The sequence below is a fragment of the Delphinus delphis genome, chromosome 4 (genome assembly GCF_949987515.2).
Source record: "Delphinus delphis chromosome 4, mDelDel1.2, whole genome shotgun sequence".
Classification (NCBI taxonomy): Eukaryota; Metazoa; Chordata; class Mammalia; order Artiodactyla; family Delphinidae; genus Delphinus; species Delphinus delphis.
In genome coordinates, this window is record NC_082686.1 from 48,834,786 (window position 1) to 48,846,210 (window position 11,425).

At 40.2% G+C, this 11,425-nt stretch overlaps 1 protein-coding gene across 1 annotated transcript; it reads left to right on the top strand.

Moving 5' to 3' along the window:
* The first annotated feature begins 6,107 nt into the window (after positions 1–6,107).
* On the top strand, positions 6,108–10,266 carry TRMT10C (tRNA methyltransferase 10C, mitochondrial RNase P subunit). The gene is made up of 2 exons (XM_060009860.1): positions 6,108–6,261; positions 8,456–10,266. Exon 2 carries the CDS (start codon positions 8,486–8,488, stop codon positions 9,743–9,745), a length of 1,260 nt encoding a protein of 419 aa, XP_059865843.1. The 5' UTR covers positions 6,108–6,261; positions 8,456–8,485; the 3' UTR covers positions 9,746–10,266.
* The last annotated feature ends 1,159 nt before the right edge of the window (positions 10,267–11,425 follow it).

Here is an 11,425-nt window from a genome sequence, read left to right on the forward strand (position 1 = left end):
TGTGTTTACTCATACCTTCAGCTAATATTTGAGTGTCTACTATGTACTAGTCAATACTAGTGTTGGGCACACTGGCAAACAAGGCCAACGTTGCCTTTAACCTTATTTGGAGTTCACAATGAACAACAAATTGCAAGTGTGAAGAGTGTTAAGAAATAAAGGGTGTCATAGAACATCTAGCATGAGAGCTAACAGCCTTGGGGTTCAGGAAATACTCCCTGAGAAAATGATGCCTAGTTTGAAGAACAATAGTAGTTATCTGGAAAAACTAAGTCATAGGCAAAGGAATCACATGTGCAAAAGTCCTAAGGCAGGAGGAAGAAGTCCAGTTCAGCTGGAACTAAAAGATTATGGGGAGTAGTGATAAAGAAAAAATTTTTCATGACATGCATTAAAGACAGTAAGGAAGATTTATTCAAAAGGGATTGCTGCAATGGGGGTTTTGTAGTAGGGGAGAGAGATTGGGCTCAACTCCAAACACAAGGACAAGGGTGGGGCGGGGCAGTTATAACCAAGTAGCAGGGTGAGGGTCAGTGAATGGAAAACTACTAAGTAAAAACATTAGGGATAATAGATATTCTTGCTAGACTGACTCAACAGGATTCTTACTGAAGGCGGGCCAGGGGTGGTAAGATATTGACAGTGGAGGATGAGGAATTTTATCAGATATAATAGAGGACGTTCAGATACCAAAGGTGAGATTTTCACTAACTGACTCAGCATAATTCCTACTAAAACTGGACTAAGCAGACCCAGGGCAGAGCCCAATGTCAGAGCCTAGTCAAGAGGAGGGCTCAGAGGAGCCAGACTCTGATTTGGTAAAGGAGAGAGGTTTTGTCAGTAGCTGCAAAGTTAAGTTAGAGAAATAAACAGGCAGCTTATTCAAGGCTGCAATGTCCATGTTAAGAATTTTTACTTTAGGACTTCCCTGGTGGCGCAGTGGTTAAGAATCCGCCTGCCAATGCAGGGCACACGGCTTCAAGCCCTGGTCTGGGAAGATCCCACATGCCGTGGAGCAACTAAGCCCGTGTGTCACAACTACTGAGCCTGCACTCTAGAGCCCACAAGCCACAACTACTGAGCCCGCATGCCACAACTACTGAAGCCCGTGTGCCTAGAGCCCATGCTCCACAACAGGAGAAGCCACAGCAATAATAAGCCCACACACTGCAACGAAGAGTGGCCACTGCTCACCACAACTACAGAAAGCCCATGCAGCAACGAAGACCCAACACAGCCAAAAATAAATAAATTTTAAAAAGAATTTTTTTTTACTTTATTCTAATGACAATGGAAGCCATTGGATGGTTTTAGACAGGAGAATATTATCAGATTTACATTTTATAAGAATATCCCGATTGCAGTTTAGAGAATAGATTAGAAGGAGAACAAGCTTGGAAGCCAGGAGACCAAAATAATTTTGGCAGTAGTTTGAGAAATGCTTAATACTTTCTTTCAATTGAAGTGTAGTTGATTTACAGCATTGTGTTAGTATTAGGTATACAGTAAAATGATTCCGTTTTTTTGAGGATTATATTCCATTATAGTTTATTACAAGATATTGAATATAATTCCCTGTGCTATACAATAAATCCTTGTTGCATCTCTATTTATGTATAATATTGAGTTGGCCAAGAAGTTTGTTTGGGCTTTTCTATAACATCTTATAGATGTTACATTTGAAAAACTGACTCTGCCATATCTAATAGGACATACAAATTTTTCTGTACATAGCTCTTTCTAGTGTCTTCCTAGTGTTCTTATTCCTAGTTTTGGGGGTTTTGTTTTTTGTTTTTTGTCTGCTCCGTGCAGCATGCGGGATCTTAGTTCCCCAACCAGGGATCAACCCGTGCCCCCTGCAGTGGAAGCGTGGATTCTCAACCACTGGACCGCCAGGGAAGTCCCTCCTAGTGTTTTTTTAACCTAGTATACACTACAATTCCTGTTATGGACTGAATGTTTGTGTCCCCGCCAAAATTCATGGTGAAATCTTAATCCCCAACGTGATGGTATTAGGAGGTGGGGTGTTTGGGAGGTGATTACGTCATGAGGGTAGAGCCCTCACGAATGAGATTAGTACTTTTATGAAAGAAACCCCAGAAAGCTCCCTTCTACAATGTGAGACACAGTGAGAACACAGCCATCTATGAAGCAGGAAGCAGGCCTTCACCAGACACTGAATCTTCTGGTGCCTCGATCATGGACTTCCCAGTGTCTAGAACTGTGAGAAATAAATATTTGTTGTCTAAGCCTCCCAGTCTATGATACTCTGTTATAGCAGCCTGAACAGACTATGACAATTCCTTAACAGTATAGACATAATATCTCAAATTTCTCTTTCTGCACCATGTCTTGAGTGGCATAATGAAAAAAAAACAAAAAGCACTGAATTGTAAATCAGGATATGCAGATTTTAAATGACTCCCAGGGGGAATCCCCTGGCAGTCTAGTGGTTAGGACTTGGTGCTTTCACTGCCTCGGGCCTGGGATCAATCCCTGGTGGAGGAACTAAGATCCCAAAAGCCATGAGGTGCAGCCAAAAATAATAAATAAATAAATAAATAAATGACTCCTAGCATTGGATAAACCAGTTCCTCTCTCCCAGCCTGCATTTCCCATTGTGTAAATAAGTTGAGCTTTAGAAGTCTCTACCAACACAGATAGTCTATCTAGAATGTATTTAATGCACTTACTGTGAAAAGCACCAAAAAAGTAAAAAAAAAGTGTTGCCATAAAAACTATTTTGTCTTATATTTAACTAACTGAACGTTGATGTTTCTCATAACCCCCAATTTACTATTTAATGTGGTAGTCAGGTGTATTAGTTATCTATTGCTACATATTAGATTACCCCCAAAACTTGGTGACTTAAAACAACAAACATTTATTATCTCACAGCTTCTGTTGGTCAGGAATTCAGGAGCAGCTTAATTGGGTGATTCTGGTTCAGGATCCCTCAGAAGAGCACACTCAAGACTGTCTGAAGGGCTTTCCTGGTGGCACAATGGTTAAGAATCCACCTGCCAATGCAGGGGACATGAGTTTGAGCCCTGGTCCAGGAAGATCCCACGTGCCACAGAGCAAGTAAGCCCATGCGCCACAACTACTGAGCCTGCGTGCCACAACTACTGAAGCCCACCGCAATGAGAAGCCCACGCACCGCAACGAAGAGTGGTGCCGGCTCGCTGCAACTAGAGAAAGCCCACGCGCAGCAACGAAGACCCAACGTGGCCATAAATAAATAAATTTATTTTTAAAAAAAAAGACTGTCTGAAGCTGCAGTGATCTAAAGCTGGGCTGGCTGTTGGCAGGAGGCCTCAGTAACTCGCTATATGGACTTCTTCCATAGGCTGCTTCTATTAAAAACTTAACCTGACACTTGTTCAAATGGTAAGGAAGACTTTACTCAAGACTATTGCAGTTAGGGACATTGCAATAGGGAACAGAGATCAGGCTCAACTCCAAAACAATAAAGATAGCTAGGAGCAGAGTGGAGATATCAGTGGATGGAAAACTAAGAGACCTCAACGGTAGAGAGATTCTTGCTAAAGGCAGGACAAGGGCTTTGATATGAAGAGTGAGGAGTGAGAAACTTGATAATATATCAAGGTTGGGGGATGACTTAGCAGGATTCTTGCTAAAATTGACCTATGCAATCTCACAGAAGGTCAAGGTCAAGGACTAATCCCAGGAGAGGGCTCAGAAGAGCCTAACTAAAGTCTGGTCAAGGAGAGTCTTTGTCACTTGAATGTCCTCACAACATGGCAGCTAGCTTCCCACAGGATGAATCATCCAGGTGAATAAGCAAGCCAGAAACTGCACCGCCTTTTATGACCTACTCTCTGAAGTTGTATACTGGTCTACTTTTTTCCTATTTGTTGGACATGAGTCACTAAGTTCAAGGGAAGAGGAATTAGACTCCACCTCGTGAGAGAGTGTCAAAGAATTTGGAGACATATTTTAGACTACCACATCAGAAATGATGCCAACTGAAATTAATGGTATAGCAGCTCAACTCAATTGTTGCTTATAAGATTATCTTGGTCTGGGAGCATTTTTATCCTGTTTTAAAGTTTTTCTTGTTTTGATAAACAGCTGTGTATTTAGAAACTGGTTTCCTCTTTCTCTGCAAGACATCAGAATTTTTGCCACAAATACTTGTGTTGAAAATAAAGTTTATTTTAATTTTCTCTCCTAGGGTCACCCTAAACTATTCCCTTACTCTGACTTCCGATGTTGCTCTATTTTAGCAGCTTGAAGTCAAAAAAGGATATCTCCAGATTTTTGGCTATAAGCTGCAGACCAGAGATGTGTCCTGATAGAGAAAAGACTGATAAGGGAGGACTGCAGGAAAATCCTAAGACTTTCTGACATCAGTATGTGATAACTTTTCCCCTTCTTGTGGAAAATAGAAGTAATAGGCTATGATCATTGTAAGCGAAGTACACCAAGATTTGTCTGTCACTTCCCAATACCAGACTAAACATATTAAAATTTTAACAAAGAAAAAAAGAACATACTGTGAATTCACTGTGGGAAATCTCTGTTAAAAAAGACAGCAAGAAAGTCTCTTACTTCCTTTTCAATGCTTCTTCAAAAGCAGCAGTTCTCTAACTTTAAAGTACATCAGGATAACCTGGAGGTCTTAAAGACTGCTAGGTATCACTGCCAAAGTTTCTGATTCAGGAGAATTGGTAGGTGGGGCCCCAAAATTTGCCTTTTAACTAGTTTCTAGGTGATACTGATGCTGCTGGTCTGGGGATCCCACTTTGTGAACCACTGTTAGGAAGATTAGGGGTGGCCAGGGAGGTAATAACGTTAAGTCTATCTCATGTGAGGTAAAAGGGATCATATAAGATAGACTGATATCACTATAAATCATGACGCCCAAACTGAATTAGACCATAAACACTGCCTAACAACATGACTGTCATTCCCTAGTCAGCTCACACTTCGTTCTTTCTTTTTTTAATTGTGATTTTAAGAAACACACACGTTTACCATATTAACAATTTTTAAGCTCAGTAGTGTTAAGTATATTCGTGTTGTGCAACAGATTTCCAGAACTTTTTCACCTTGCAAAACTGAACTGTTATACCCACTAAACAAATCCTTGTTTTCACCACCACCCTCCTAGTCCCTGGTAAACACAATTCTACTTTCTGCTTCTACTGTTGACACAAATAATCAACAATCAAACTATAATAAGTAATAGAAAAGAGTTTTATTAGAACCAAACTGAGGACTATAGCCTGGGAGGCAGCCTCTCAGCTATTTATCCTTATCTTCGAAGAGGACATTCTTTATCTTAATGGTTAAAGTAGATGTGCTGTATAAGTGTTTGACAGGCCGTAAGTCAGGCTGTGTTTCAGTTCACACAAAGTTCAGGCAGAACCACGTATAAGCCAGAATGACTTCCCTATACTGCAATACGTGAAAAACTTCTCCATCACTGAGAGTGTCACATTCACTCTTCATAACAATTTGAAACCTTCTCCCATTCTTCGCTCTCCAGAGATTCTCAGCTGACTACCTCTTTCACAGAAATGGGAACTCTAAAATTACAAGTGCCATATCTACAAACTGGTTTCCATCCCCACCTAAGTTTCTTCCCTTCTTCCTGTTACAAAGGAAGTGGTATTTCCTCCTCCTATCCAAGACCAGTTCCCTCCATCTGTCCTCTGAATCCCATCTCTTTCAATCTTCTGAGGAAGTTCACCCTTCTCAACCTTTCTTTCCTTATTCCCTTGCTAACAATCCCATCAGCTGGTCAAGTCTCTCCCAGGCACAGTAAAAATAACAAAAATTTCCTGGACACCACACCGGAGGCTGAGCCTACCGAATATTGCCTCTGCCAAGATTCATAAAAACGTTTAACCTTGATGACTCAATTTTCTCATATTCCACTCATCCCTTACCCACTCTCACCTGGCTTCAGCCCCCAAACCTCACAACGCGGTCTCAATAGTCTTTGTATTGCTACTGTCAGTGAATGTTTTTCACCCTGCGTTGCACGACAGCGCTGCTTTCCAGGCCGGAAGGCTTGCCCCTTTGGCATGACGTCATATGGCAGCGCCGGAAGGAGGGGAAGAGATTTCCGGCTGCGGGTCTCGGGTCAACGACGGATACTGTGTAGAGTGATAGGTAATCTGTGGGTCAGGTGCAACGCGGAACCCTGGGCAGCATTTCCCGGCAGAATCCTGCGTCCTCTGGGGTTCCTTGTGGTTTGCACCGGCCGGAGCCACTGTCTTTGCACTCCTGGTACGGGCGGGTTTCTTGTCTCCCAGTGTGTGTGGTGAGGTGGGAGGATGCGGGAGACCTAACATACGCATACCGGAGCTTGTGCGTTAAGAAGGCCCACAGATAAGAGGAAGCCTAGTGATTTAATAAACTATAAGTACAGTACCTGGGACGAGAGCAGTGTTTCCCAAAATGATATCCTTGTTCCCCTTTTAAATATTTGGGGGTTTTGTTTCTTTGATATCCTAAAAATATTTACCATTTACAAAGACAAAACTCAAAAGACTTTTTCCGAAATCAGTGTTTCTCGTATTGGGACTGAGAACTCTCGGTTAACTATTTCGAGGAGTATGAAGGAAATTGTATTTTCTTTAAAAGGTGTCTGAACGCGTTTTAAATGTGAGAAGCATTGACCCGGAGTATTTAATCGAAAAATACTTGAATGATAAATGTGAACTATATACTGCCAAACATTGGGTTCGATGTTACTATAAATACAGTCCTTGTCCTGATAGAGTTTACCACATAGTGGGGCTAATAAGTAGCCAGGAAATTACAATGCAGTGTTACAAGCACTATGGTGCAGAAGTACAGGGTGCTAAAAGGTCTAATAGGAATACTTGATCTAAAGTTTGAAGTGACAGATAGCTAGAGATGTAGCTGAAGAGGTAAGCAAATGGTGATTTTGTGAAAAAAGTTTATAAGCCATATATATAAGTTCAGATTTTAACCTGGCAGCAGTGAGTTTTAAAATACACATTGAGGATGATGTGAGTGTATTGATCAGATCTGCAGTAGCTCCAAATGGCTTAGAGATGAAGGAGAGCAAATCTAGAGGCTAGCAGATACAATTAAGAAAATGAGGTTGAGGGAATTCCCTGGCAGCCCAGTGGTTGGGACTGCGTGCTCTCACTGCAGAGGGCCCGGGTACCATCACTGGTCGGGGAATTAAGATCCTGCAAGCTGTGCAGCACAGCCTCCCGCCTCCAAAAGAAAAAAAAAGATAAGAAAATGAGGTTGAAGAGAAGTGACTGGATTAGAGAAGTATTTAGAAACTAAATAAATATAACTCAAATTAGGAATGGAGGGTGTGAGAGGGGACAGTTATGAAATGACTCCCAGTTTCTGCCTTTAGCAAATGGATGGATAGTAGTGTCCCTCCCTGAAATAACGCAGAAGGAGAAGCAGATTGGGAAGGGAAGGGAGACAGATTTCAGTTTGTTGCATTTGAGGTGTCATCTGGTACATGGTGATCAAAGTCAAGGAGGTAGATCAGAGTTCATAGGGAAAATGTTTAGATTGAAAAAAGGGCTAAGGACAGAACTCAGAAGCACATCCACCTTGTGTGTGTTGGGGGTGTGGGGGGAATGGCTCTGAGCATCATTGCACAGGTCAGAGACCCAGGAGCATGCAGCGTCATTAAATGAAGCCAAGGGAAGAAGGAACTTTTCAAGTATTTTAGTTGCATTTGGTGAAAAGTTGAATTCCTTTTTTTGCTTCAAGTCCAGCACTAGTTTCACATCTTTAAGCATCTTCATTGTTTTGTGGACATCCAGACCTTTAGGATAAAATTGTGGAGCTTATATATATTTGCCCTAATTTTGGATATTTTGTTTGGCAATAACTTTATTTGCTGTAAAGTCTAAATTGGAGAAGGGAGGTTTTATTTTTTTTTTAATCAGTAGATCTCTCTATATTTCTATTTTGAAAACATATAAGGGCATTGGTACAGCAGCTGCTAAGTGCTTTTTACTAGTTGCCATTTTCTGTAACTTTTCTGCCCTTTGTCTTCATGTATTGCTTGTTAAGGGTCTTGTGTTTGGGTCTGTATCTGGGCTTAGTAGAAAGTGGAGAAGAATACAGCACCATAATCTCAGCCATATAGTGGTACATAACTTTGTTATCCAGTAACATTGATCTTCTGGGTCCCTAGATACAAATCTGAAAAGGATCTTCAAGGTATCCTTTTGCCTAAAACAATAGTGAAGTTCATATCTAAAATAAGAACCCAAATAAGTTTTGAACTTTTTGCCTAGTGAATGATCACAGGCTCTAGGCCACAGGAGTCTAAGAAAAATTAATGGTGCAAAAATAAGTTGGACTAAGATTCCACTTTATGTTTCAGAAATAAATTGCATTTTGGTATCTCAAATTTATACTTGCACAGTTACTTGAGAGGTTTTTAACTTTTCATTACATTTTTCTTTTTTTATAGGGCTTTTCTTACAAGCCTGTTTTCCTCAAAATGAGTGTCAGTGTCACCTTCTTAAGACCTTTTGCCAGAGTTTTGGTGCCATTTACCCTTCATAGGAAGAGAAGGGTTTTATATTCAACAACTCTGCAGAGATACACGTCTTCCAAAATACCAGCTGTGTCCTATCCTAATAAGGAGAGTACATCACCTCCTGAAGAGCTGGAGTTGGATAGGTGGAAAATTACAATGAAATCTAGTGTGCGAGAAGAGGGTGTTTCAATAGTCTCAAGTAGCAAGGATGAAGATACTCTAGCTGCCACCAGGGAATTAATTGAGATGTGGAGATTGCTTCGCAGAGAAGTACCAGAACACATCAGTGAAGAAGAGCTCAAAACTGTTATGGAATGTGTTTCTAAATCGTCAAAAAGAAAATATTTAAAATATTTATATATTAAGGAAAAAATGAAAAAAGCCAAGCAAATAAAAAAGGAAATGAAAATAGCAGCAAAAGAACAAGTAAAAAAAGATCAGCTACCAGAAACCACTAAGAAAGATAAACAGCAAAACTTTCTGTTTCTACGACTTTGGGATAGGAATATGGACATTGCAATGGGCTGGAAGGGTGCCCAGGCCATGCAGTTTGGACAACCTTTGGTTTTTGACATGGCTTATGACGACTATATGAAACCAAAAGAACTGCAGAATGCTGTTTCCCAACTTTTAGAAAGTGAAGGATGGAACAGAAGAAATGTTGATCCTTTCCATATTCATTTCTGCAGTCTTAAAACAGGTGGTGCCTACTATAGAGAGTTAGTTAAACGTTATGGAGAAAAGTGGAACAAATTGCTTTTAACAGCAACAGAAAAGTCTTATGTAGATTTATTTCCAAAGGACAGTATTATATATTTAACTTCAGATTCTCCCAACGTTATGACTACTTTCAAGCATGACAAAATTTACGTAGTGGGATCTTTTGTTGATAAGAATATGCAACCAGGCACATCCCTAGCCAAAGCAAAACGGCTGAAGCTGGCAACAGAATGCCTTCCATTAGATAAATATTTGCAGTGGGACACTGGCACCAAAAATCTCACCTTAGATCAAATGATACGTATTTTGTTATGTCTGAAAAACACTGGTAATTGGGAAGAGGCTCTGAAGTTTGTTCCTAGGAGAAAACATACTGGTTATCTGGATATTTCTCAGCATTCTCAAGAGTTTTTCAACAGAGTGAAGTCAAAGACTTTTAATTCATTTCCAAGAGGCTCTGTAGATAGACACAGAAAAGGTAGCTTGAATGAGAATATTTGATAGCTTAAAAAGTAAATGGATTAGGATTACAGTTATTTTTTTTTTTTCCAAAGTCAGCTGAAATTTTTAGGAAGCCTCTGCTGAAGTAGCACAGGTAATACACTCTTGTTTCTTTTTTTTTTAATTTTATTTTATTTTTTATACAGCAGGTTATTATTAGTTATCCATTTTATACATATTAGTGTATAAATGTCAATCCCAGTCTCCCAATTGATCCCACCACCACCACTTAGGAATACAGTTCTGTTAGTCTGTTTCATCCTGAATGGAATTCACTTGCTCTTTTTTTTAAAGGTTGTCTTTCCAAACTAACTGAAGTATTATCTTTCTCCAATTAAATATCTGTAAAACTTTGGAAATATATTTTGTTTACTGTAAAAAGAATCTTAGAAAGTAAAAAGAGTTGTCCGTGTTTGTTTGAGTAAAATAGTTGTACCATTGGTGTGGCTTTTTATGACTACTTTTGAGTCTCAGACTGCATTTTACTTCTTAAATGTTCTTTTAGCCATGTCAACAACTACCCTTTCATCGAATATTGATGGAACTTCAGGTGGTGGTTCATTTATTTAACATTTGGTACAGTGCTGGGCATGTCATAGGCACTAAGGTATATCATTTAACTGAGTCTTGGTTAAACAAAAAGTTAGGACATCCTTTGGCATGTCATGAGATTGAACCGTATAATGAAAAATGGGTTCGTGGGGTAGTGAGAAATGGGTTCGTGGGGATAAAGCTAATTTCTTATCCTCTTAGCAGAAAAGGGTTTATTTGAAGAGTGTTCCTACAGCACTTCCCTGTTGTAGTGTAGATGGCTTTTCTTTTCAAGGAAATACTTCCTTTTTTCAGCCATGTGATTTGAATGGAAGCTGCCATATTTTTACAGACCTTGCTCCCCTGGCCACAACTGATTATCTCAAAAAAGACACCTCACTCAGGGCTTCCCTGGTAGCGCAGTGGTTAAGAATCCACCTGCCAATGCAGGGGTCACGGGTTCAAGCCCCGGTCCAGGAAGATCCCACATGCTGCAGAGTGGCTAGGCCCATGAGCTATGGCCGCTGAACCTGCATGTCTGGAGCGCTCCGCAACGGGAGAGGCCACAACAGTGAGAGGCCCACTTACCGCAAAAAAAAAAAAAAAGAAAAGAAAAGAAAAGGTGACGTGTAAACTTAGAATTGATGAGAAGTGCATTATGAATGAATTTCAACTCTTAAGACCCTACTGAGTAGCAAGGTGGTAATACTTGAACTGCTTGAGATACATGGAAAGTAAAATAGCGTAGTGGTTAAGAAAAAGGGATTAGGATTGCCTGACAGGATTGGCACTAGAGGAAGGCAAACAAGGCTCCTAATGTACCTCACGAGCCTCCTGTGTCCCAGCCCTGCTCTCTGGGTTCCAGCTCCACCCTACGGGTTCTGACATTGCCTAGATTAATCTCTTGAAATTTCAGTTGTCCTCATCTATAAAAAGATTAGAAATGGTTCTTGACTCATATAAAACATTTAATATGGTGTCCGTCTGGCACGTAAGTGCTAAGTAAATATAAACTAATTAATTCAGACTATACATTCAAAATGTATAGAATTTCTAATACGGTATATGCAAGTTATTGTGTCCCTTTGAGGAATACATTTGTATTTCTGTGTAACAATATGCTAAGGTGTTTCAGTGATGCAACACTAG